The 27,135-nt window shown below is 38.7% G+C and overlaps 1 protein-coding gene across 9 annotated transcripts in view; it reads right to left on the bottom strand.

Annotated features, from left to right (window-relative positions):
* The window catches only part of ERC2 (ELKS/RAB6-interacting/CAST family member 2), a 963,856-nt gene that overhangs the window by 591,204 nt on the left and 345,517 nt on the right, over positions 1 to 27,135 (bottom strand). For all 9 annotated transcript variants that reach the window (XR_014016968.1, XR_014016969.1, XR_014016970.1 and 6 more), the window contains one exon: positions 2,345 to 2,512. Coding sequence is in view for 6 of the 9 variants with exons in the window: in XM_081247675.1 (XP_081103801.1) it covers positions 2,345 to 2,512 (168 nt within the window). In the remaining 3 variants the exon portion in view is untranslated. The remainder of the gene's footprint in view (positions 1 to 2,344; positions 2,513 to 27,135) is intronic.

Genomic DNA, 27,135 nt, shown 5'->3' with positions numbered 1-27,135 from the left:
GCAGGGGGCCTGGGTTTAATCCCTGGTCAGGGAACTAGATCCCACATGCATGCCGCAACTAAGAGTTCGCATGCCACAACGAAGGAGCCCATGTGTCGCAATTAAGGAGCCCTGAAACCACAACTAAGGAGCCTGCCTGCTGCAACTAAGACCTGGTACAACCAAACAAATAAATTAAATATTTTTTTAAAGAAAAAAGATAAAAAGAAAGTGCCTTCCCAAAATCTTTACTGAGAAAACTGTTGCCATTTATTCCTCAGGAATGAAGGAGCTTAGACTGGATAAACAAAAAGGTCCTAATGTATAGCACAATCTCCTGGGATAAACCATAATGGAAAAGAATATTTAAAAAAAGAATGTCTCTATGTGTATAACTGAGTCACTTTGCTGTACAGCAGAGATTGGCACAACACTGTAAATCAACTATACTTCAATTAAAAAAGAAAAAAAAGAACGAGAGAGCTTAGTCTCAACTCCTGGTTGTGCAATTGTGATGTTCTTACTTGATTTGCTCTTGCACCTGGTGTCATCATAAGGGCCAAAGGAAAAGGAGGCTTATTCTCTTATTTTGCAATAATCATTTTATTCTATACTCCCAAAGACATAAACTTGTATCTAGGTTGTTTGACCTTGGGTAAGTCTACCATAAGCCTCAGCATCGCTGGGGTTAATAACTGTGCATGCCTCACAGGGTTAATATGGTCAAAAGTAAGTAAATAGTGCACGTAATAACCATAGCAGAGTATCTAGCATACAGTGTTCAACATAAGTTAAGTTCAATAAATGCCAGCTTTCGGTACCATTTGCTGGTGGGGATTCTAAATGAAAGTCTTCTTTTGAATCCTTAGTATATGCTCCAAGAACTGCCACTGTAACTATTTCTCTATTAGTCCCACCTGCCCTAGACAGTCCTTTGATTCAAAGTTTGGTCCTCAGTCGTCTCTTCCCAGCCCTCTTCTAATCACCTGTATCAATTAACTGGAGCTGTAACGGTGACCAGGGCCTTGTCTATAAAATCTTAACAGAAATGAATTAATAATATGATCTATCAGACCACCAATATCCTATGAGGATGGAAGCCGCTGAGGATGGTGACATGGCTTCATGGGCACGCAACTTGTGTAGGGTCACAGGGCCCCATACTCAGAAGAGCCCCATGCTTGGTTTAATGCTTTCCTTAACCATCCTGAAATTCTCAATAAAGTCTGAGCAAGGGGTCCCACATTTTCATTTTGCACTGGGCCCCACAAATTAGGTACCTGGTTGTGACTGGAGAGGTTTGGTCAGAGTGTGATACGAATTATATTATGTTTTAAAATAATTACTCCAGCTTGTGTTAAGAACAGCCTGTAGTAAAGGTAAGAGTTGAAGCAGGAAAAACAGGTAGGATGCTGTCAATATAAACAAAGTGAGAGGTGACGGTGGCAAATGACACCAAGAGGAGGGCCGGTTAAGATTCCATTTGCCTGCAGCTGCAGCACTGGTGCCCGGCAACATGCCTGTCTACGGCAGTGTCCTGGCCAGCCAGCTCGTGCTTTCCCCCACTGGTTCCTGCCCAGTTTCCATGCTGCCTGCTTGTTAATCTGAGACCCCTGTGTTTCCCAACAGCTTCTTTTTATTAAAAGAGCAGGTGTTGGTTTCTCTTTTTGCCTACACTTTTCCTTACGGAAGGCAAGGGACCCTATGGTCCCACCAAAATTGTACACAGTAGCAAATAAGAATTCTTAAAAAAAAAAAAAATCTGGGTGCTGTCCCCAAATCTCATTCCCCTACAATGGAGAAAATAAACTGCTGAAAGAAGGAAAGAAGAAAGAGCCTTAACCAGGTCAAGCATCTTCTGGGTTAAGTCACTGTATTAGAACTTATTATACATTCTCTCAGTGATTTCAATTAAGTAATGGGTGTAAACATTACCCCTCCCACACTAAAATCTGTATGGGCTTCACAGGATAAGAGCTACTAAAGTTTATGCAACTAATACCTTTAAGACCCACAAAACACACTGCTCAATTCTCAGTAAGGAAAAAGGAAAAATTTACTATAAATTTTAGTTTTTTATCTAAATTTGTACAATTATCTCTATGTTTAAGATGGTAAATGAAAAAAAAAAATCATCACTATTTAGTTCCCAGGTAATCAAATAGAAAATTCAACAGGTCATGCTAAAAATGACATAGTACAACCACCAGTAAGTTAAATACCAGTAAATTTAAAGTTTATACTCCCTAATCTAAAATTCTTCAACAATAATTTCTTCTTTTCCACGTGCTCAAAAGTTTCTCTGAAATGACAAAACATGGATGATATCAATTCTCAACCTGAAGGGCTTATGTCAGCTACTCACCTTTTTCTGAAGAACATTGATTTTCCTTTCCTTCACCTCTAACATATCCTTCATATCTCGAATCTCTCCAGCCAGTGTCCCCTTCTCTTCTGTGAGGTCCTGCAGCTGTTTTGTTTTTTTATTGAGAAAAGATTCTTTCTCTTCTAGTCGTAATCTCAGTGCATCCACCTGAAATCAGGGAAAAGAAAAAGGGTTGTAGTTTTACAGACAGGTCATCAGTAACCATCAGTCCTGCCCTGCAAGGAGGGAGGGGTAGCTGTATACCTTCTGAGCAGTGTGATCAAACACTGCTCATGGGCACCTCCGTGTGTTTTGTTTGTTTGTTTGTTTGTTTTTGCGGTACGCAGGCCTCTCACTGCTGTGGCCCCTCCCGCTGCGGAGCACAGGCTCCGGACGCGCAGGCTCAGCGGCCACAGCCCACGGGCCCAGCTGCTCCGCGGCATGTGGGATCCTCCCAGACCGGGACACAAACCCACGCCCCCTGCATCGGCAGGTGGACTCTCAACCACTGTGCCACCAGGGAAGCCCCTCCATGTGTTTTAAAGCCTACATCTACCTTAAAGTTCTGTTGCATGTGCACCCGAACAGTGATACATTTTTTAAAATATAAGGTTTATATCAAATAAGACATTATGAAATAGTAGTATGTCTCATGTTGTAAAACCAAAGGTTGGGGAAAAAAAGCACACTAATTCTCTGTGTCTTTGAGAGCCCAGGGAGGGTACAACACGTCTCATGCAGCATCCTCCAGGGATGCTCATGTTCTCCTCAGAGAATACAATGAGCTCTGCCACGGATATCTGGGAGAACAAGACTGACACGTTGAGAAACACTCCTAAATTAGAAAAAGACGTGTTGCCAAGAGGAAGTAAATGCTGCTAGAAGAAAATGTTGGGGAAATGACACTCATTCTCCAGCTTTATGAAAGACTGCTTTCCAAATACTAAAGAAAAAAAAAAAAGACACAGCATACAAAAAAATTCCTATTTCTACCTTAGCTCAAAACTTAGATTATTACAATTTCTGCTTTTCAAGTGTCCGTAATAAAGTGAGGAAACATAACCTTTATTTTTTAAATGTTAACATTCCAAAGACCATTTGCAAAAAAAGCTTACATGGGTGATGTGGGCCGTGGGGGTGATGGAAGACTTTAATCTTCACCTTCCGTACCAAGAATTGGACAGAGAGAAGCTACATCAACATTCAGAAAGTAATGATGCAAGCATGTTATTCAGAGATATCAAAATAACCAGGCATAAAGAGTTTAAACGGGTGATCTTGAGGAAGAAGAATGGGACAGGGGTGAGCTGGGGGCTGCTGCATCTCATAGCAATTCTTGTTGAACATTTTGCTCATTACACTATCAGCAGGTAAAACTTGGATGAAAGGGGAAAAAAACAAAAGTTGTTTAAAAAGGATGCAAGAATACTGTAATACGCTAAAATAAATAGATATGTACAGACAACGAGGACACAAAGTCAAAGGCAACTTGGAACAATGGAAAGGGGACACTTAGGTTTTAGGCCAGGTTCTGCTTCCATCTTCTACCTGTGAGGATCAGGACAAATAACTCTCACTTCCCCACACCCAGGCTTCCAGACTCAGTTTCTTCATTCATAAAACAAAGTGGTAAGAACAGACTGTCTCTTAAGTGCCTGACATTTTATGATTTTAAAGACAGAAATCAGTCATAGGCAGAATACATCAGGGAAGGATGATGATATTAGAGATAAAGTTATCGGAGTAGAATCTCCTTTTCCTACCTCCTTCCAAGAAAGGGGTGCCAAAGTTGTGTTTTTAAAGGTCAAAGGTGATGGGGAGGTTGGTGAGGAGTTTTTCTAGTTTCTGTCCCAGAGAGGAGGATGAAGCTGGGAGGTCCCAGCAAGGGAAGAAGTGATGACAAGTGTTTGAAGCCCAGTTGGCCGAATGACCCAGACTGCATTATGAGAGAGGATGGACATTCTGTGCTTGCAGAGGGTGTGAACTGCAGATTCTTCAGACATCTGATAGCTGTGTCTTCTTACATAATGGCCACAGAGGTCTGGGGCGGGTGGGTGAGGGGGATACTCATGTCCTGGGGATCTCCCCTTTTCTAAGTGAAAATTCATGCCAATTGCACTAAAGCTTAAACATCCCAGATTCTCAAGTGGCTTATCTTTGTTTAAAGTTATCTTCATCTACTAACCTGGAGTAACATCAATACTTCTCTTCAGGCTTTCCTCTTATCTGGTGAAAAAAATATGATTTTTAGTTTATACATAAAGGATGGCATTTAGTGGGTTCTCTGGAAATTGGTGGAACATGCTGAGCACTCTAGATTACAGCAGTGGTTAGAAGGGGTTACATATTCAATTGTAGAGATTTGCACACAGGCTGACCAGGATTCAGTGTATATCTGAGAAAAAAACTGTGGTCCCATTAGCCCCACATTCTACCTATCAAAGATGAATGGTCTGTATCTGGATCAAAGGAAACACCCAATATCCAAAACCATGATATAAATAAATTACAATATAGGAGGTAGTGAGTGGTGCTAGAGAGAGTTTAGAAAAAGAGACTCTCTATTGATGAATAATAAGCTTAACATTTGTAGTGCCTTCTGGCTATGTGTGATCTATCAGTGCCCTGCCCCATCTTACTGAGAGCCCAGAAGAGATAAACAATAACCTTAGTCATAAGACTATTTCTCCAGGAATAAAATGGAGAGCAAAGATGGTCGTGATCAACACACTACTCACAACACCCAAACTCTACATGGCAGGAGGGAGTCTGTGCCAGCTAAGGTCTTCTTTTTGGGAGTTTATTTTCCATGTGCCTGACAGCATGTACTTAGCTTCAAAGGAATTTGAATTGTGCCCTTCAGTCACCTCCACTCTATCTTTACAGCTTTGCACAGTCTCCTAGAATCAAGAAATGAAGCTTAAGGGTCTTTTTTTTTTAGACAAAACTTTGACCTGAACTGCATCCAACTCTCAACCAACATTAGCCCAGTTTGTAGTAAGCAAGCATGACATCATTTCTAAAGTCAAATTTTAACTTCCAGATGGTGCAAAACCACAAGCAGGCACACAGACCTTCTGATGCACAGAAGTTTAAATACAAGGAAGATCAGGCCAGAAAGAACATAGTCTATTAAAAATTAGAATATGTAGTTCCAAACTGAGTCACAGTGAGTAGGATTAAAGTTCCCCTCGCTAATACTCGAACCTCACTCGACAGTGCACATCATTTTTAAAAGAATCAGAAAAGCCCTGAAGTTTAGATTATATTCCAACATCAGGTAGAGACATAAAAGTTAAAATGTTTGGGAATATGAAATACCTTTCTCTGCCCCGTCACTCAACACCAAATAATTTTAAGGGCCCTTGACTCTCTCTCAAACTTTGGCAGTTGACTCAATAATAAAACTTGGCAAAGAAAAGAGCACCATCATTTCCCAGAAAAAAAAAAAAGAAAATTAGAACTGTATGATACAGTCAGTGCACAAAGACCCATAGGTTGAATTTCCAATTTTTACATATGACTTAACCACATGGGAACTAGTCACCTAATGTTAAAACTAAGACAATCTTTTCATTTTAGAAGAATTACTCATTGCCTTCTGATCCAGTTGTGTGTGTATTTGTGTGTATATGTGGGTGCATGTATGTGTATATTTAAAGGCATATAACATATGAAAATTTAACCTTTTACCTGGCAGTATAAAACATGAAGCATTTGTTATCACTTCTGTTCCAGGTAATAACTTGAAAGAAAAGGACCATGGCAATGAAATTGGCAAAAATTGCTGAAATCAGAGTTAAACATTATTAATCGTCATTGTCACCACCCAGGAATTATAACCAGTTCCAATGGTGAGGTATGTTTCTAGAAGTTCTATATATAAGCCTCCTGACCCTTCTCCCATAAGGTCACCTAGGCCTTCAGAAATGGTTACAATATTGTGACAAAACACGAAGTGCTACTTGATGTGCCATGAATAATTTTTAAAAATCAAATGGTTCACTTCAATCTTAAAATGACTACAGCGACACTTGAGAAAAGAAAAACAACACTTGAGAGAGAAAAAGGGGCCACTTGAAAATTTTCACAGATTGAATACTACTTACTTGACAACACTTCAGGCATTGAATAAACATGCTATCACAAAGAACATCTTTAGAAGAAAATGAAACTGGAACATACACAAAAGCTCCCAATATAGTTTTATTTCACATTCAAAGTGTCGTTTGTTTGTTTTTCCTAATAGTAGACTTGGGTTAAGGGTATATTTGAACTTGATTCAACTTGCAATCATTCAAATGAGGAGACAGTTTCAAAGGTGGAAGTATGCATAAAGTACATAGCTTCCAAAGACGCAAACACTAAAAATAACCTAAAATCTAAAAGTTGCTGTGGTAGTAACCACTACTTCTCACTCACATCCAATTCTCCTTTCCTTCCTGAACACAGTAACAATTTCCCTTCCCAACCCCCTTGTGGGAAGATGAGGCCATGTGTTTTATTCATGAAATGTAAGCAGAAGCGACATACATCATTTCCTGTCTATGCCATCCCCACACTCCTCCCCTTCCTCAGAGATCTTAAAGTCTACATTTTCCAGATGCTGGAGCTAGATGATGGCAGAACCTCCATAAATCTGGATCCTCAAGTGACCAAGAGAAGCAGGATCACCCCTAACCTCCTGCCCCCCAATCCTTAACATGGGTTGGACATAACAGTATGATGTGTTAAACCACTCATCAATAATTACAATAATTTCCCCTGGTTTTACTAAAAAGTGTGCGCCTTAAAGCTAGAAAGGTCTGTCTTAGAAATTACCATAAACCTAAACGAAATCGGGCCATTATACTTCCCTCTACTCCTTCCATGTGTGTTAAGACCTCAAAATCTACTTTCCCCTATCCTTTCACTCCGATTCCAAAGAAGGGGGGGAAATGTCAGAGAGCCAAGGCCAGAGCTGAAAGGAAGAAGTAGCAGAACCCTAGGGAGTGAACACAGAGGTTAAAGATCAAGACCTTGGGGAGAAAAGAAAGAGAGATCGAAGAGGAAGAGTCTCCTTAAGCACATTGGCTTGAACTTCAGTTTGTATCAATATCAACAAGTGGCTCAAGTAGACGACTCTGTTTTGCAAAGTCTCTGCGTTGCAAATATATGTGTTCAAGCAACTCATGGCAATGGCCATGGACTTACCCACGGGCCTTCCAAATGTCGGGAACAAAACTAAGGTGTTATGAGCAAAATGTGGATAATAAGAGTACCTCTTTCACCAAGTTATGTTAAAGATTAAATTAAATAACACATATCATGCACTTAGCACAGTGCCTGGAACCTAGAAGCACTCAATAAATTTTTGCTATTGTTATTATATTTTATTATTCTGCTTTCCACAGCCTCTAACCCAGTGATTTATATACTGTAGGAATGCAATAAAGGTTGCTAATCAACAACCCTCAGGAAAAGTGAAGAACCAGGAGGTAAGGTTTTGTGCTCTAACATGTACCAGAGTGTTATATTGTCTGTCATTTACTTTAAAATATTTCAGCATACACAGTATGATATGTGTGTCCATGTGGAGGGGGTGCCTGGGTGGGTGGGTGGGTGGATAGGTATGTTTCCCAAATGCAAAAAAATTCTCCAGGGGTAGTTAATTAGCCTATGAAAGATTTCAGTTAAAAGCTGAGATGCCAGAGTCAACTACCAAAAGTGCCTCAATATTCTTTATATTTGATGAGTACCTGAAATTTGGTCAATTAACATAATTGATGTGAGGAGTGATTTTTCCTTGGTGAAATGGGCGGTGTTCGAGATGTGTGGATTGGCTAGAAATGTTGCACAAACACTTCCACCCTTCCAGAAACAAGACTGAAGACAGTGTGTCCAATGAAAATATGATGCAAGCCACATATGTAATTTTTCATTTTTTAGTAGCCAAGTGTAAAAAGTAAAAAGAAAAAGGTAAAATTAATTTAAATAATATATTTAGTTTAACCCTATGTAATAATTAAAACCCTAATTTTGATAACACTATATCAAAAATATTACTCTTTAACATGTAATCAATATTAAAAAATTAATAATATATTTTACATTTTTTGTATTGTCTTCAAAATTCACCATTTATTTTACACTTTTAGCATATCTCAATTAGAACTAGCCACATTTCAGGAGCTCAATAGCCCCATATGGCTCATGGCTACCATATTGGACCATGCAGGTCTATGATTCTAATAAGCCCCAAAGTTTCAACCCTTAGATTTTGATCTCCCCACATATAGACACTTCAGGGAGGATTTTGGACCAACAGCACACATGGTTGGCTGAGCCTTGCCACAGGAAATAGTGTCACACTGACCTCTCATGAACCTTTTATGATCTCAAAAGGACAGAGAGCTGGAATTTCAAGGAGCACTCAGAGAGGTTGTATGACTGATACAACTGGAGGCAGGGTCATGGGCAGGAGTCCTATAGCCTTCCCTTCTTTCACCAACAGAGGCTACTGATCTCTACCAAAGGGAACCACCTAATTGGCTTGGTGATTTAGTTAACATGATCCTTCTGGAGTCTTGCTGAAAAGAAAAATTCAGAATAATCATTGCTTTTTAAAAGCTCTTTCATACAAATCTCTAATTATAGCAAAAGTTGCCTTTCAGAAAAAAATGACCTTCAGGAACGGCACCATTAAAAACTAACTTATAGACGAGGGCATGTCTATCTCTTACCCTATACTTAGGTTATGTCTTTCTACTCTTCGACTTCTGCAGCTATTTTGATTTCAGATCTCTCTTCTCTGTAGGGGCTCTTTTTATCTCCACTAACTAGAATTATTTATTCATTCATTCAGGAAATACGAAGACTTGATTTTGTGCCAGGCACTGTCCTAGTTTAGAGATACAGCCTTTTAACAAGACTGTCAGGTCATGACTTATTGAACCATATATTTGTGAAGTTGGAGGTGAGGTAGAGCAAATAAGTATTATGTAAATATTATCAGCAAACATGATTTTTAGGGCAAGAGGAAAGTAATACAAATATAAAATCTAAGAACATATGTAAAAGCCTTATTAAAAAAACTGGATGAAAAAAGGTTAATTTGTGGCTATCTGTGTTTATTGGTGAAAATGTATATTGTGTGTTTGGGTACATACAAAATAATAAAATTCATGATTTAGCAAATGTCTATCAACTATTATAAATTAGACTTGGACTGACACATTGATATTCATTAAAATGGTTTATTTAACTGTTGGCTTCTCTTTACTATCCCATCTTAGAACACTAAATAGTCTTTATTGATTTGTTTTTGCTTTGTTTCATTTTGGCTGTGCCACACGGCTTGTGGGATCTTTGTTTCCCGACCAGGAATTGAACTCGTGCCCTCGGCAGTGAAAGCTTGGAGTCCTAACCACTGGACTGCCAAGGAATTCCCTAAATGGTCTTTATTGATCTTTAAATAAGTTGTGCTTTATACATGCTCCTCTGCTTTCAAGATAACTTTGGATTTTAATAAATTTAAGTCTTATAAAAAAAGACCCTTATAATACTAGTAAGGATGAACACATGGTATGTATTCATTTTAAAAATATTATTTTCTAGCTTTGTCCATTAAAAAAGCTTAGAAAAAAGTGACCGTCTCAGTAACAATGATCGCCCACCCCAAATACTATCTCTTAAAACCATTTCTAACTAAAACAAATCAGTTTCACTGTAGAAATGATTGATTTTAGGTCTGTGGCAAGAAACTGTACACAGTAAGTATAGAATACCTTATTGAACCAGAAAGCAAGGAATTGTGAAAAAACAATAGTCTTTTTGTTGGCCAAGGATGGGACAATTTGATGCTACTGTATGAACAGACATCACGGGGGGCGGTGGGGGGCGGGTATGGAGGCCAGGGACAGGCAGTCAACCGGAGGAGAGACACTGGCTGCCACAACTAGGATGGAAGTGGTGGAGAAGGAGAACGTGGCTGTGTTTGAGATATATTTTGAGAAACAATCAGAAGGCAGCTGGGAGAACTGCGGGTTTGTAATTATGGGCAGTGGGGGAAAGAAGGAAGGAATCAAAGGTTACTCCTGGGTTACTGGCTGGAATAGACAGTGGACTTATTGCCTGTTACGGGAAAGACTAGGGAGAATCAGACTTGAGGTAGGATTCAGGATTAGGTACATGTAGCTTGAGATGCTAGGAAACATTAAAAAGGTAAATGGCTATATGAATTGGAAGCTCCTGAGACAACAGAACCTGGACTAGAGTCTAACCTACTTGTGTGCGAGCAGTCCTATAATTATATCAACATTCCTCCAGAAGACTAATGAGGACATCTTCTGCATATTTATAGATTTACTTCCACATAGATGCATTTACTCCCACTGAGATCAAGTCAACAAAAACTTGTGAGGAGAGCATATCTATACAACTGAAAACCGAGAGAAATCCCTTTCTTAAAAGGGTCCCTGGTTTTCAGTCTTAGTTAAAAGGTCTCCCTACCCGTCACAGTCATGAGTAACAAGAGATTTGATCTTATCAATTATACCCTTAAGCTCTTCAAGACAACCAGTTAATGTCAATCATGTATTTACCCTCCTGTTGATCAATGGAGTGATACTGACTGGGGAAAAAAGACTAGATAATCCCAATTCCGTGTGCTGGCTTTCATCTAGCAACCCAAAACTTAAACATTTGACCAAGGAAAAAAAATCTATACTATATTTTAAGATATTTAAATAGCACAAAGAGTAACAATAATGGCTGTATTATACATTGCTTCATAATTTATAATATACTTTTCTCTTAAATTATAAGTCTGTTCTTTCATACAATTTCAATTCGAAAAATAAAATTCAGGTATATTCAGTATTGCATAAACACATGCTGTGCTTATAAAAGTTAAGTTACAATCACCAACTTGTTAACACAGTTAAAATTTTCAGGTTGTAAAGATGCATTTTGTCTTACTTACCCGTCAAAAAATTATACCCAACTCCCACATGCCACCTACTTGAAGAAAACAATACTGGGTTAAGAATGCTTTGTATCACCTACATGGAAGGATTCATATCATATGTGGGTTAATAATCCAGCCAACTTTATAAAGCCTGTTTTCATACTTAAGTTTTTGGCTACTTCTTACACTAAAATTAGGTGGTTTTAAGTGACTAGTCCAAAGTTCAAAATTTAATGTTCAGTTCAGTTCCAGCAAATTTCTGAAAACACATGGGAATTGTAACTCATGTGTTAATACTTAAAGTTTTTGTTAATAAAACTTCCAACACTAACCTTACCTCATTGAACTTACCTCACTGGTTTTTATGCTCACTATAAAACTATAGCTGTCATAATATTTTTGAATTACTACAAAAGGAAGTAAACCATTCCAAAGTCAATGTTATTTTGCAACATGATGATAGTTATAAATTCAAAATACTTAAAACCAATTTGCAAAGCTATCAATCTTAGTACCTCCTAACATTTGAAAAGCCCGTCTTCAAAACATTTACTATTACCAAAAAAACAAGTTTAAGAAAACACCATGTATCATTCATATTGCACTTTCCCTTAAAGTAAGCACATTAAATTTAAACATGAAAAATTTTTTAATATTGGTCCTACTTAGATATGCCATCAACTTTCTAAACTATCACTGAAGCCCAAAGAACTTAAATCACTGATAATTTAGTACCAAGATTAAGTAATAATTTTGTGATCTCAAGGTCAGTTATTTTCAATAAATCCAAATAAGTAGCCTCCATCCAGGTATGCATGACATGTTTGTAACTGACTAACAAATTAGAAACCACACTCCTTTTATTTAAAAGAGAATTAAACCCGTATTTTAAAGTCATGTCTCTCAAATCAGGGCCCACACTCCTGGAGGATGGGGACCTATGTTCAAGCATCCATGAGTTTGCTATAAGACATATTTTATGTTATATTTTCTTTTTAATGATTCTCAAATGTTAAAGTGAACTTATTCTGGATCATGTGAATAACTCCTTATAATCAAGGATTGTTAAACGATCTCAATACCTGCCTTTGTATTTGCACTTAAGAATCTTTGGGAATGAAATGGAGAAAGCATAGAAGAAATATATCTTATTTCTCTGATATGTTCCCTCCTCCAAATCTTGGCCACGGGACATAATGGTGAACATGCAAACAAGGGGTTTATCAGCACTACAGAAACAGCAATCAGTGAGGAAACTAGATTAATACACAGCACACCACCATGCAGACTTCTGAGCTAGCATCTGAGCCATAGCGGTTGGCACCATATTCATATCAGGTATAAATTTACATCCAGAAAACACAGTTCTTCTCCATATAAAGTTAATATCATTCATTTAAATTTTATAGGCCTTGACATTGTATTTTCATTTAGTGTGTAATTTTGATTTGGTTTCATAGTTCTGTAAGAGCTATAAGCATACCTAGTTTTATCTTTGTACCTAATTAAGTAACGTAAGTAATAATTATTACATAAAACAATACTGGGTGTCTATAATGTTTTTTTTTTTTTTTTTTTTTTTTTTTGTGGTACACGGGCCTCTCACTGCTGTGGCCTCTCCCGTTGCGGAGCACAGGCTCCAGACACGCAGGCTCAGCGGCCATGGCTCACGGGCCCAGACGCTCAGCGGCATGTGGGATCTTCCCGGACCAGGGCACGAACCCGTGTCCCCTGCATCGGCAGGCGGACTCTCAACCACTGCGCCACCAGTGAAGCCCTCTTTTTTTCTTTTAAAAGGAATTTCTTCCCAAGTGTGAGACATACTGCTCTAAAGTAAACAGTATTTGTTCTTTGAAACCCTCCTGGGTGTTGTGCAAAAATTAATTGGGGGAGTGGAGGTTTGTTCTATGATCAAGTCAACTTGGGAAACACGGCTAGCTCTCCTGATTTATGGTAGACATTATCATACTAAAGGTTCTGAAGTCCCATAGCCGAGACCTTACTTACTTTTCCCAAATCTATTCAACCACAGAACCCGTATTTTTCTAAGAACACAACAATACCCTTCAGAAAATTTTATGAAAGATTGTTCTCGTGTACCTTTTAGCAATCAAATTTTTAAGGCATGGCATAGATATGAAATGTTTGAGTCTGGTGAAATGGGGACACACCACTGGATTAGATTCAGAAGGCCTTGGCTCAGTCAATAGATACATGTGAGACGTCCTCTGTGGCTAGCAGTTTGTTAGGTGATGAACCAGGGTGTCTCATGCATTCCTCAGGGCCACCTAGGAAGTAGGTATTGTTTACAAGTTAAAACATTGAAGCTCAGAGGGCATTCAGGGCTAATGTGGTAGACTGTGTTAAAGCCCTATCTTCTAGTTCAAGATCCACTCCAGCCTACATCCCAAGTTCATTTCTGGCTCTGCCAAAACCTGAGGGTGAGACCTTCAAGAAAGTCACTTGTTTCTTAGGGACTCATCTACCTCCTCTATAAACCAACAAAACTTTGCTCAATGACCTCTAAGGTGATGACTTACTCCAAACTTTCATGATGTCAGGAGGTGAGTGATCCAGACACTAAAACATATTTTAAAGCTTTGATAGTTAAAACCGTTTGGTATTGATACAGGAAGAAAAAGACAGAGGAAATCCGAAATAGATTCACATACTTAGAGAAATTTAGTATATGATAATAGTGGCACTAGATTAGTAGAAAACAATAGACTATTCAATTAATAATGGCTAAACTCTGACTACCCATTCAGGAAAATAATAATAAAGGTAAATCCTTAGCTAATTCCTCATGACAAAAAAAATTCCTAATGAAAAGTCCTAGAAGAAAATATTGGGGCCCTTCTTTTTACTTTTGAAGCATGGAAGTCCTTCTAAGCAAGAGAAAAAGCTTAGATACCATAAAGGAAAAGATAGACAAATAAGATTAAATACAAATTAAAATATTTTCATGAAAAAAGACAAAAGGCTGGGCTTCCCTGGTGGCGCAGTGGTTGAGAGTCTGCCTGCCGATGCAGGGGACACGGGTTCGTGCCCCGGTCTGGGAAGATCCCACATGCCGCGGAACGGCTGGGCCCGTGAACCATGGCCACTGAGCCTGCGTGTCCGGAGCCTGTGCTCCGCAACGGGAGAGGCCACAACAGTGAGAGGCCCGCGTACCACACACACACAAAAAAAAGACAAAAGGTAAATTGCGGGAAATTTTTGTGGAAGCCAAAAGTAAAATGCTATGTGTGTCCCAGTATGTATAATATGTTTCCAATTGGGAATAAGAAAAGGAGAATTTGCTTGTGTGTGCCTAGAATTTTTCTGGAAAGATGCATAAGCAAATAAATAAGAGTTTATTAAATGCCTACTATATGCTCAGTCACATAAGTGACAAAAATAAGGATTAATTTAACACATTAGTAAATTCCACTTGTAAGCTAACTAAGGCAAAATACATTGTTGCAAGGCAGGAAAGAGTAATAGCTACAAGTAGGGGCTCTTGAGCTAGACTCCTCAAGTTCAAATCTTAACCTCCCACTTACTCACCATGACCTAGAAAAAGATATAATCTCTCAAAACTTTAGTTTCCCCATCCATAAAATGAGGATAATAGTAGTACCAATGCCCCAAGGATTAATCGAAACATGACTTGCAAGGTGCTTTATTAAAATGTACTAAGAAATAAAGTAGAAACAAACAATGAACAGTGGTTACTGCTTAATACTGAATAGTAACATAAATTATGATTACCATGATAAATAATATATTCCATCATCTATATATGATTGGTAAATTTAGTCATTAGAGTACTATATGTTATATTCTAGCAGCTACCATTGAAAGCTAATTGTACTGACAACAATGATGGTAACATTAGCTAACACCCATGGGGCAGTTTCATGTGCCTATCTGCAATTTGAGACAGGGAGTTAATGCTCTCCATTTTCGAGGCCCAGAGCCACACAGATTACAGGTGGCAAAGACAAGACGGGAGCACATGTCTACCAGACTCCAAAGGGCCTACTCTGAATCAAGCTCAAAAGGAGGAAAGCTGGAAATATTTGAATAGTATAAATGACAACCACAGGAGTGAAGAGGAATATGGCATGAAGCAAAGAAATGTAAAACTGCTTAAATTATGATATGTATTTTATCCTGTCTGATATACTGGTATTGGTAGGTATTGTTTATAGGTGAAAACATAGATGCTCTGAGGGATCTCCAGGCTAACATGGTAGTACTGTGATTTATATATTTATTATATATTTATATATTATATATAATATATATGTATATATTATGTCTATCTTTATATATTATATGTTAAATTCTATATGATAATATAATATATATTTATATAAATATAATATATATACAATTAAATCATATGTTGTTTGCTGCCTTATATCATATACATACATAATATATGTAATATATAACACATGGCAGGATACAATAGCTCTAGTCTCCATCCATGTCTAAAATGCACTGAACAAAATGTCAGCAGTGAGAAAATCCTGCAAAATGCCACCTATAGGTATACACCATTCCATCTACATATTCTTATGATGTTTCAACATGAACCAAATATTTACTACAGAAATCGTTTTCATAGGTTTGCTTTTCAAAATAGTGAAAACACTTCTTCTATCCTAAGGTATTCAGACAGGTCTTTTACACACACAGATAGCTGAAGGAAAGAAAGGTTCACTACTGAAGTTCCACTGTAACACACCCCACTAGGGTGTGTGCTGAATTTAGGAACACATTCGCTTTTAAGCCAAGTTGAGGCTTCATATCATTGACTTTTAGGTAGAGCATAAATGATTGTGAAATGGGTGGTACCACCAAACCCTGTGCAAATTTACCTTGGCCAGAGTGAGCAATTGTTTCTCTGTTGGGACTTGTTACAGACTCTTCCAACTTGGAAGCATTTTGTTACTAAGGAACATGGAGCTGGAAATAAACTGAGCTCCAGGAGTGAAGACGATCGCTATAAAAACCAATTAAACCAGAAGCAAAACCCGCCATGATGTTTTAAAAATTAAAACCATGCTACATACATTCTTTGGTCATTTTTTTTCCCTAAAGGGAAACAAACAACCATCTCTTTCTGGGTTCACCATCATTGCTCCTGAAAAGAATCTACCGTGATCACGGCACTATTACAGCAGGGAACATTTTGGTATGGAAATTTTCGTGTGTATGTGTGTGAATTTACCATGTGTGCAATGGGACAATAATATTCTACTGTATTCTTCTTCCAGCAGTGGTTTCTTTGTTTAGAGTTCTACAATTTTATGACAGAAATCACAAGTGAGCTGCTCAAAGAGTAACAATTAGTGACTGGGAGTTCCCACCGTTTTCAACATCTGTAAAATGAGGAAATTGAACTTACTGTTCCAGTTCCAACTCTGACATTCTGTGATTTTATGATTCTATCTTGTTAGTTCATATTCTACAACACTGGAATGCATCAAACCACCCACAAACTAAGGGACTATTATTTCTGAGCAGCCTGAAATCCTATAAGCAAACCTGGTCACTGGGCATTTACCCATTTAAACAGTATTTTCATTGCAACATAAGGAGGGGGGAAAGACAGCACTTTGCATCACTTTTAGTCTTACAAACAGAAGTGTCTTGGATAGAAAATAGCTAAAAACCGTAGCCCTACCTTTCACAATTACCAGTTACCAGAGAGGAGAGAAATGTGCTGACAGCATCCTATCTAGGTGAAACACAAGAAATGCCCAGAAATGAGAGCAGTAATCTAAAAGGAAGTACTGTCTGAGCCAGAGGGGGTAAAATATGTCTAGAAACTACAACCTTCTGATGATGGGGAAACCAAATGCATCAAGTGAGCTTGCCACTTCACTGCATTTCAAATACAACCTAATTTATACAAAAGACAAGATGAGCAAGGATGTTGTCAGGACAAACATACTGCCAGATTCATATATATCCATGTAGAAAGCAGAATTTGAGTCTTTTAGAAGCTGTCACCATTAACCAGAATAGTCCCAATTTCTTCTATAGATTTAGAAGTGGAGCATACAGGAGGGCAATTCTTCCCTCCTAAGTTTCTTCTCAACAGGCACTTTGGATCCTGCGGCAAAGCACATAAAGGACAAGAAACATGCACAAACACCTCCACCCTATCCCCAAAGCATTCCCTAAGAGGAATACATGTTTTGCTGGACAAAATAATAAGTTTGTGCCCCATGTCCATTAAGTTTGAATTCCTTAGCCTCTTATGGAACTCTTTCGATGAGACTGTCTGCTCATGCCTCTTAGAGTACCTGCTCTGTTTATCACCTCAGGGATTCTCTTGCCTCACATGCCCACTCCAGCTGATCAGAAGCAGCTTTATAGAACCCTTTGTTAAGAAGGATCCTGAGGCTACATCCAGAATTGGTGAGAAGATTGGCAAGATAAAGAGGTGATGTCTGCTAGGCACAACTGTAGGCCAGTTTTGGATCTCTGCATCTAGAACACCCAACCCTGAACCTTCACCCTCATGTGCACAGCTGGCTCCCTGTCCTTGAATTAGGCTTTTCTTAAGTATCCTCCAATCTTGAAAAACCTTCATAGTATCTACAGTAGGTTGACTAGTGGCTCCCCAAAAGATACGTCCATGTTCTAGAACCTGTGAATGTGACCTTATTTGAAAAAAGGGTCTTTCCATATGTAATTATGGATCTTGAGATGACGTCATCCTGGATTATCTGAGTGGACCTTAAATCCAATGATAAAGGTCCTTATAAAAGACATACAGGTCAGAGACACAGACTCTGAAGAAGGAAAAGGCCATGTGAAGGTAGAGGCAGAGACTGGAGTTATGAAGACCAAGTCAAGGAATGCGTGGAGCTCTAGAAGCTGGAATGGAAAAGACAAGGGAGGATTCTCCCCTAGAGCCTCTGGAAGGAGTGCAGCCTTGCTAACACCTTGATTTTGGATAACTGGCCTCCAGAACTGTCAGACAATAAATTTTTGTTGTTTTAAGCCACCAATTTTGTGGTGGTTTATTACTATGTGTAATCCTAGCATTTCCAGAAGTATTTCCAGAGAAAACCAGTTCTATAAGTACTCTTGTTGGGGGAAAAAGGACTGGGAGTGAAGTGGGGGAAATGTTCCAAGGTAAAATTAATTTGGGAAATCCTCTTTCTAGAATTTGCAAAATGCTCTGTGAAGTCCACTTTAACTTCGGTTAATCAGCATTTCCCACGCTTATTTAACTCCAACACTCTTTTTTATGACATCCTATTAATATCCCAGGGAACATACTGTGGAAAATACTGCACTAGCAGTATGGACTAAGCACCCAAGTCCAGGGCACAGTGGCAGGTCTTAGAAATATAACATTTAGAAGATTCCCTTAGAAGCTTACATGGCCACACATAATGCAACACGATTTAAATCTACACTTAACAAAATGGTGACATACTAAAAGTGAGTTAGAGTAGTCCCACTGGAAGGAAATTTTTTTCATTTTGATTGCTAGCAATTCTAAGTATTGTTTATACAAAGGAGTAAAATAGTCTACAAAACTTACATTTTTCAAATGCCAAATTTTGTCTTGACAAATTTTGTTAAGAATCCCCATGAACTTGAAAAAAGACATTTTCTGAAATACCTTCCCGCAGAAGATCAGGGCTAAAGTATGCTTTCATTCCATTCCTTTCTATATATTCCCCATCATCACAAGCTACTTTCATTAACATTATTAAATTGCAATATATTTATGTTTGAATCATGGTAAAGTTAAAAGCTGTAAAAATAATCTCTTGGTTATTTCATGACTGCACATGCTATAAAAATTATAAGGAAGATAGAATTACAAGGAAGGGAGCCTTAAAATTCATTCTCTTACCTCTGATAATTGTCCTCAACACAGACATTTTGGGATAAATCAAATTATGGAGGAAAAAAATCCTCCTCTGTTTTTCTCTTCTTGGTACAGTTCTGAATGCAAAGTTATTTTCCAGGCAAAGATGAGTGAAACTCTGCTCTTTCTAATCTCTGTAAAGACTATGAAAATAAAGATCCATTTCATTGGACGGGATGATGCCTGCTCTGAAAAGCAGCCATTTTCTGCTGTGATTGGAGATGAGTGGACAGAACCTGCACTCTTTGAGCTGTGGCCATGTAGGCCTCCAGACTGCACCTCCATAATCCTTTTCATACCCCAGGAAAACAAACACCACAAGAGCTGCTTTATGTCACCAATGAAGATAAGAGCATTTACACACTGGACAATAACAATATTGTAATTTAACAAAAGAGAGCAACGGTTTTCCTTCAAAGAGTTCACATTATTCACATATATGCCTTCACTATTCCCATATGATTTTTGAGGGGCTCATTTCAGTCCCTCTTTAAAACAACAACATTGTAATAATAACAAAACTACTGCTAATTATTGAATGCCTTAAGTACTACATGCCAGCCTAAGGGTATGATGATGAAGCAGAGAGTATCATTCCTCCTGTTTTCAGAGAAAAAAAAGTGAGCCTCAGGAAAGTGAAGGACTTAGTGCATGACCCCACATCCACTAGAAGTCAGAACTGAGCCTTATCTGTACATCAGAATAGCCTGGACACTAGGGACCTGGAGGACTTAGGTGACAAACAGGATTCAACAACTCAGCTTTTCTGCCTCCCACATCAGGGCCCAGAGAAGCCCTTATAGTTTCAGTGTCCCAATAATGTAGGGGAGGAAGTCATTCATTAGAGAAGAAAATGTACTAAGTTGGAAATACTTCACTCAGCAAGAGGAAATTGGGTTGCTCTAAGCCTCAGGGGAGAGAGTCAAGATGTCTGTGCTGAGACCTTCTGAGCTGAGGAAAGTAGGCTATACATGTCTTGGCCAAGAAGCATCCCAGCTTCCCCTCATCCTCTGCAACCTGTGTTGGTTTTGGGAGCATAAAAATGGATTTTGCTTGGGCTTCCTTTCAGAATTAAACTTCAAATCCAGTAAAACAGGGCAGGCACTTTCAATAACAATCGTTACCAGATCCTTGTCACCTGGATGTTCTTACACTCATATTTTATTCAACTGTTCACTGGCTAACCTTTCCCTCCCTTGATTTCACTTACAAAGCAGACTGGAGTCGCAAATTAAATGCCAAGGAGGTCAAGCCAATGACACTAAAGAGTAACTCTGGCTGGGTGGGGACTGGGTGAACTGGGGAAAACACATCTCATCCCAAGGGGCAGTGACTCTCTCAGCCCCTGGGCAAGGTTGCCAAGATGGAACCATGCCAGTGCTGCAGAGCTTCCCCTTATTTAAGAGAAACTACAAATCTACATTATTATGTGACACGTCCTGATATTTTTATTTCTAGCACCTTTTTAAAATTTCTTTAAGGAAAAAAAAAAAGAACACTGGGTGAGTCCACTAAACTAAATCTGTGGACTGGATTCACCTTGTGGGTTTCCAGCTTGTAAAACTTCTGCTAAACATCATGGAGTTAAAGAATGAGGAGTAAGTTAAGATCACTTTATTTAAAAGAACAGCAGAGACAGCTTGTTAACAATGTTATGTTTTCCTAAGAAAAGATTTACTCTGAATTTATAATAAGACAAAGAATAATATGCAATTTTGTGTCCTTTCTATTGATATGCTAATATTCTGAACTTCTAAAAGGTTGGGAAGAAGGGCAGAAATTAAGTTAAATTTCTTCCAATTAACCCATCAATTCTGATAAGTAGTTGGTTTTATCTTTTGGACTCTAACTGAAAAATTGTCAAAAACATATGTATTATTCACCAAATTGGTATATTAGCACTATTTTCAAAAATTTATTTAACAACTTTTTTGTCAACATTGACCAAGTTCCAGGCTCTACTTTGAGCTCTGAGGAAACAAACAATGGTGTATGAGATAGTCCTATCTTTTTCACTGGAATGATAAACTAGCAAGAAAGACAGTTAAATAACCAATCCCAATAAACTCTGGCTACCTGTTATGATAGAGAAGGTAGAGAGTGCTACTAACTTAGGCTTAGAGCACCTACTTTAGTCTAGGATGAATTAGGGAGAGTTGCCTCAAGGAGGAGACACTGAAGCTGAGACTGAAGGGACAGAGGTCAGTGAAAGGGAGACAATCATTTCAGATAGAAAATACCTCAAATCTTTAAGCAGGAGATAGAGCTACTGGTGGGGAACCTACACAGAAATCTCTTTCTAACAATGAAAGGTCACAAAGAGAAATCAAGGAAACACTCGCATTTGCCATCAAATCAAAAAGAATAAAATACCTAGGAATAAACCTGCCTAAGGAGGCAAAAGACCTGTACTCAGAAAACTATAAGATACTGATGAAAGAAATAAAAGATGACACAAACAGATGGAGAGATATACCATGTCCTTGGATTGGAAGAATCAATATTGTGAAAATGATTATACTACCCAAAACAATCTACAGATTCAATGCAAACCCTATCAAACTACCAGTGATGGGGAAGGGGACAGTGAGAGATGAGAAAGATGAACTGAACCATGTTGTGGATTCTGGCTTCTATCCTGATGGCAATGGGAAGTGACATGATCAAATATGCTCTTGAGAAGGAGAACTCAGCGACGATGTGCTAGGGCCAAAGTATTACTGTGTGCATAGACACAACCTTCCATCCTCTTTCTAGGAGGGATGAATTTTCACTTGCTGGGCCAGCTCTCAGGCTCCCCTTTGTTGTACAAAATCCAAGCAAGGGACTAAGCTAGCAGTTCTAACCTAAAGAGGGCAATCCTGCCTCCCTTGGAACATTTGACAATGTCTGGAGACATTTTTGATGGTCACAATTGGGATATAAGGGGGTGTGACTAACATCTAGTCGATAGCATCCAGGGAAGTCCCTCCACCACAAGAAATTATCCAGCTCAAAATGTCAATAGTTCCAAGGTTGAGAAACTCTGGAATAAGCTAAGAAAAACTGAAAGTCAATCTATATCTATTTATCTATATATAGTTTTTAAAGGGACAGGAGGAGAGAGAGGGAGAGATTCCAAAATGCTGTATGGGACTTCCCTGGTGGCACAGTGGTTAAGAATCCACCTGCGAATGCCACAGGGGCCACAGGTTCGAGCCCTGATCCGGGAAGATCCCACATGCCGCGGAGCAACTAAGCCCGTGCGCCACAACTACTGAGCCTGTGCTCTAGAGCCCGTGAGCCACAACTACTGAGCCCACACGCCACAACTAGTGAAGCCCGCACACATAGAGCCCATGCTCCTCAACAAGAGAAGCCACCGCAATGAGAAACCCACGCACCGCAACAAAGAGTAGCCCCCACTCGCCGCAACTAGGGAAAGCCCATGCACAGCAACCAAGACCCAACACAGCCATAAATTAATTAATTAATTAATTAATTTAAAAAAAAACAAAATGCTGTATGACCTTGGGAACAAAAGTTTGCAGGGATTTAAAAGAGGGGAGAAGATGAAGAATAGCTGAGTGGTAAAGAAGGAACCTGAGATAAAATGAAAGAATGGTTGATGGGAAGCTCTGCTGCACTACTAGCCTGGTGTCGACTCACTGTATGATATCACGTATATGTGGAATTTAAAAAATACAACAAAGTAGTGAACACAACAAAAATGAAGCAGACTCATAGATATAGAGAACAAACTAGTAGTTACCAGTGGGGGAGAGGAGGGACAATATAGGGTGGGGCAGTGGGAGATACAAACTACTGGGTAAGATAGGGTCAAGGATGTATTGTACAACATGGGGAATATAGCCAATATTTTGTAATAACTATATAGTTATTTTAAAGGAAAGTGACCTTTAAAAATTGCATTAGAATTTTTAAATAATTTTTTAAAGTCTAGAAAAACAAGAAATCAGTATGTATTTTTCAGATGAATTAATAAACAAACTGATGAATGAATGAAGTGCATTTCCTTTAATGAGACACAAGAATTGATAATTGAGACCACCTTTCTCACTATAACTCTCAATATGACTGTAGACCACCATGTCAACATCTTAGTTGTTTGTTCCAGGAAACCTTTTCCCAGAAAAGACAAGGCTGGAAACCAGTAAATAAATTCACTTTTAGCTTCAGGAAATTCCCATTGATCAATTTACTATGGATAAAGGACAAAGTGAGACAGTGGCATGGACATATACACACTACCAAATGTAAAATAGATAGATAGTGGGAAGCAGCCACATAGCACAGGGAGATCAGCTTGGTGCTTTGTGACCACCTAGAGGAGTGGGATAGGGAGGGTGGGAAGGAGACGCAAAAGGGAGGAGATATGGGGATATATGTATAGCTGATTCACTTTGTTATAAAGCAGAAACTAACACACCATTGTAAAGCAATTTTGCTCCAATAAAGATGTTAAAAAAAAATCTATTCACCTAGTCAAACCATCCTCTTGTCCACCACAGTTATTTATCAAGACTCTCTTCAAGACCCTCACTTTGCTGTGTCCATCAACCCTAAATTATTATATCACAAACTTTGGCCAATTCCAATTAGTACTGCCTGAAAGACCCATCTAAAACTACTGAAACCTAAACCTCAAAGCCCTATAAATATTCTACTTCTAATTTCCCCTTCTGAGAAACTGCAAAGGCTTTGTCAAGGTGGCATTCTCCCTCAGTGAAATAAGTTGTAATAAACTTAGCTGGTGATATTTTAGGGAGTTCAACAGAATAGAATTACTTTTTAATTACTGTAGTTATTGGCTATGTATCTTTGAATGTGACAGGACTGGGTCATATGAGATCCTAGATTTGGGGGGTTTTCTGAGTTATATTTTAGGACCTGCCTGGGATTTTGAACCAAAGCTTAAGAATCCAGCCACAGCATATCTTAAAACATCCCTACAGAGTTCCATCCACTTATTTTAAAATATTCATAGAGTACTACCATGTTCTACTGTTTTCTAGATCTTAGGAATATTAGTGAACAAAAAGCTTTCAGTTTAATAGGAGGAGGGAAGAGGACAGGAGAAAGACAATAAATGGTAAACACAGAAAATAATTAAAATTCTAGAATGCTAGAAAATTATATAGAGGAGGGCAAAGGGAATCCTGCAGTTGGAGGGGGCTGCAATTTTAAACAGGGTGGCCAGTGTAGACCTCACTTAGAAGGTAAATGAGGTGAAGAGAGCTAGCAATGTGGTGAGTCAGAGGACACGTGTTCCAGGTAGATGGAACCAGTACAAAAAACCAAGAGTGGGCACATGTCTGGCATGTTGGAATAACAGCCAGGAGGCCAGCGTGGTTGGAGTGGAGTGAGCAAGGGGACACGGGCTAGGAGACAAAGTCATGAAGTAATGGGGTGAGGGCATGAGTGAAGAGAGATCACGTAACCCTGATGTCACTGTGAGGACTTTGGGTGAAATGAGAAGCCCCCGGAGGGTTTTGAGCAGGAGATAGGACTGGACTAACACGTTAACAGGCTCACTCTGGGGAGGCACTGGGAGAAGGAAGACCACTTAGGAGGCAACTGCAACAATCCAGACAGCTCTTAGTGGCAATGAGGAACAGTGGACCAGTTCTAGGAAGATCCAAGAGGATGTCCTCACATCCTTTTGATTGACAGATGTACTAGCAAAAGAGCAGTTGAGACCCAAGCTAAGCAGGCATTTTAACATGACTGCTGAACTGCTGGACTCATGATATAAAGGAATATCAGGGTCAATCAGACACAAGCAATCCTTGTTCTTAAAATACAACCTCAAAGTCAAAGAGAATTGGGGAAATGATCTAAAGCTGGCATGTGATTTTAGAAAGAACATACAATTCAGGACTGGATGTTTCTGGTACAGAAAGAAACTTAAAAGACATGATTTCAGTTCACTAAGAGAACTTTTCAAAATTCCTTTATACAATTCCAAACTGTATATTAATTTTACTATAATCTCTATGGGCACCAGCTTCTTAAGAAAGTAGGGTCCCTTCAGCACTAGGGGTGGGTAGGACCCTTGAGAAGGGCCTGTTCTCTAGATGGAAGGTTCCTTAGGAGGAATCAAAATGAACACAACCAAGCTCAGCATGGCAGTACCTCCAGATGCACAGGAAAATTACACTGGTCCCTATGGAAAGAGGAGAAAAGATAGGTGTTTACCTGTAACCAGAATAATCCAATTATATATTAGGTTTCACTTGGACAAAATGTTTCACTTCCTCTCCCCTTGTCCCAGCATTGAAGGGGGAGCAGCCTTTTACTCTGGGTTGTCTCTGGGGCTCTCCTGGACTCCAGAGACAATGAAAAATGGAGGGAACATAAAAACAGCCCCAGAGATTAGGTCCATGTTTTTTTTGTTTGTTTGTTTTGTTTTTTTTTAAGGGCTGAAAGGGCAAAGAGAGGGAGAGAGAGAAGTCACTGAGGTCAGAGGGTAACAAGGATAGAGTAGCAGTCGCCCTGGGTATTCTTTCAAAATGCGAGGAGTGCTATTGTTTATAAACTGGAAAGCTTGTAATATTCTTTATGATATATAGGAAAAGATTACTTTTCAATTACTTTGGCTGCTGGAAGTATTTCATTGACTGTGACCTAATCACCATCGTGATTAGATCAGAGATAATCAGATGATTGATTCAGCCCAGCCAATTACAGTTCTTCATAGAACCATCCAATGCACCTAATAGGGAAACCTGTTTTATTCAGTTGAGGTTGAAAAGATGGGAGGATATGATTCTGGGTTGGCTGACAGCCCTAACTTCTTACAGAACATAACCAAAAAAGGAACAAAGGCCAAGAAGCTGCAGGGAAAAAATGAAAGAAGTGCAATGAGAATGTTTGAGTCCCTGGATCCAACTATGCCTGAAGTCAATGCAATCCTGAAATCCTCAATTGTACAAATCACTAGATCCGCTTTTTTGCTTAAACTAATTTGAAATGGGTTCCAGTTACTTATGCAGTCCATTAAACTTCCCAACCCTTCTTTTAAATGAACTATAAATCCTCAAGTTTGATACAGTAATCTCAGACTCAGAGGTTAAACTCTCAAGGACGACATGGGATTCCAGATTCACTCTCCCTACATTTTGGTAGCCCTAAATCCAACTCTGTACCCTCTCAGTTCACAAAAGACAACAGGGTATAACAGAAAAATGCCTAGATAAAGACTAAGGGGCTTTAGGTACTAGTTCCACTTTTCCCAGGATGCACACCTGCTGATTTGTTCTGGCCAAGCCACATAGCCTATCTATCCTTCAGCTTCGCCATCTGAAAAATAAAGGGATCTCAAGGATCCTGTCCACCACTGATACTGTGCTTTCACCCTAAAAATATGCAGGCAACCACCAGGGCTAAAGTACTGGGAAACTTCTCCCCCATCACCAAAGCCATCTTTCTGATTTTTTAACAATACCAAAAAAATTTAACCTAAATAAAATATAATCAACTGGGAAAAATTAAATACTTACTAAAGAAGTAATTGTCCAAACTTCTCATTCTAACAAAGTAAGAGAGAAGCTTGAGATGTGATCCCACCCGAAGAGAAATACCAAAATTGATAGTTATTCCTTCTAAGACAGCAACTGGTGAATTTTTTCAAACTTTCAAGGAACAAATAATTTCCAGATTAAATAAACTACTCAAGAACATAGGGAAAAAAAGTTAATTTACACTATCAAGAAAAAGATGATTCTGATCTTAAAACCTATCTAGCTCTGTGTATGTATAAAATATTCCTTATTAATATAGATACACAAGTCCTAAATGAAACTAGCATATAGTACTTAAAATACTTCAAAAATCACACCACAACAAATAGGCTTTCACCTGGGATCCTTCAGCGTAAGAACTTTTGTTAACAGAAACACCATATCAATAAGCAAAGTAAGAAAAACTGATGAGAATTTTAATTGATATTAA

Source organism: Mesoplodon bidens (assembly GCF_964165515.1).
Source record: "Mesoplodon bidens genome assembly, chromosome: 10".
NCBI lineage: Eukaryota > Metazoa > Chordata > Mammalia > Artiodactyla > Ziphiidae > Mesoplodon > Mesoplodon bidens.
This window is presented reverse-complemented; position numbering and strand designations above follow the sequence as displayed.